At 65.2% G+C, this 1,102-nt stretch overlaps 1 protein-coding gene across 1 annotated transcript in view; it reads left to right on the forward strand.

The window, feature by feature from the left end:
• Positions 1–1,102, forward strand: part of TECR (trans-2,3-enoyl-CoA reductase) — a 28,975-nt gene that overhangs the window by 27,443 nt on the left and 430 nt on the right. Inside the window, exons 7-12 of the mRNA XM_024767474.1 lie at positions 1–38; positions 157–229; positions 319–362; positions 439–496; positions 584–672; positions 998–1,043. The exon at positions 1–38 is cut by the window's left edge and continues 65 nt beyond it. Of these exons, the coding sequence (XP_024623242.1) occupies positions 1–38; positions 157–229; positions 319–362; positions 439–496; positions 584–672; positions 998–1,043 (348 nt within the window). The remainder of the gene's footprint in view (positions 39–156; positions 230–318; positions 363–438; positions 497–583; positions 673–997; positions 1,044–1,102) is intronic.

Below are 1,102 nucleotides of genomic sequence, written 5' to 3' on the forward strand. Positions count from 1 at the left end.
TCTCCCACGGCACCATGCCGTTGCGTAACATCTTCAAGGTGAGCCCCCAGCTGCCTGTCCGGGTCCTTCAGCCCCGGCCCTACCCTCCCTGGTCCCCCTCACCTGGGTCCTGCCCTCCACTGGGCCAGGCTCCACCCCGGCCCTGCTCCCTTTCAGAACTGCACCTACTACTGGGGCTTCGCCGCGTGGATGGCCTATTACATCAACCACCCTCTCTACACACCGCCAAGTAAGTGGCCTCGGACCCTGCTCCCCCTGTGAACACCCCTTCCCCCAGGCTCTCCCCTCACGGGCTTCCCCTCTCTGCCTCCTCTTCAGCCTACGGAGCTCAGCAGGTTAAACTGGCGCTCGCCATCTTTGTGGTAAGCAGGCTGGGACGGATGACAGGGTGCGGGGAGTTTGGGGGGCGCCTCCGAGCTGACCCTGCTTCTCTAACAGATCTGCCAGCTCGGCAACTTCTCCATCCACATGGCCCTGCGGGACCTGCGGCCAGCTGGTGAGTGGCCTGCTCCGGGCAGGGGGGATGGCCATCCCCCCTGGGCACGCTGAGCCAGCGGGTCTCACTCCTGTCCTGTCCTCCCAGGGTCTAAGACCAGGAAGATCCCATACCCCACCAAGAACCCCTTCACATGGCTCTTCCTGCTGGTGTCTTGTCCCAATTACACCTACGAGGTGAGGGTCTGCCCTCCTCTCCTCTCCCTCCTGGCGCTTGGGGTCCCACGTGGAGGGCTAGCTTCTGGGAGGGGGCGGTGCCTGGCTCCGTAGCTGCTTCTGCAGTTTGAACTCAGAACATTTGGAAACGGAGAGACTGGCCTCTGTGGGGCCTGGGAGGTGTCCAGCTGGGCTTGTGGCTGTTGGGGGCTGAGGGGCAGCTTCACCGTGTAGTGCCCCCTTACTCCAGGCCCCTCTAGCACTGGCGTGTGGTTCCCATCCCCTTACCAGAACAGCTGGGGCTGCCCAGCCCTGCCCGCCCTCACCCTGCCTGCTCTGCCCACAGGTGGGGTCCTGGATTGGCTTTGCCATCATGACACAGTGCCTCCCAGGTGAGCCCGCTGCCCCTTCCCCAGGGCGCCCCCCCCCCCGGCCCTCCTGGGGGGCGCCC

Source organism: Neophocaena asiaeorientalis, unplaced genomic scaffold (assembly GCF_003031525.2).
Source record: "Neophocaena asiaeorientalis asiaeorientalis breed wild unplaced genomic scaffold, Neophocaena_asiaeorientalis_V1.1 scaffold87, whole genome shotgun sequence".
In the NCBI taxonomy this organism is placed as follows: domain Eukaryota; kingdom Metazoa; phylum Chordata; class Mammalia; order Artiodactyla; family Phocoenidae; genus Neophocaena; species Neophocaena asiaeorientalis.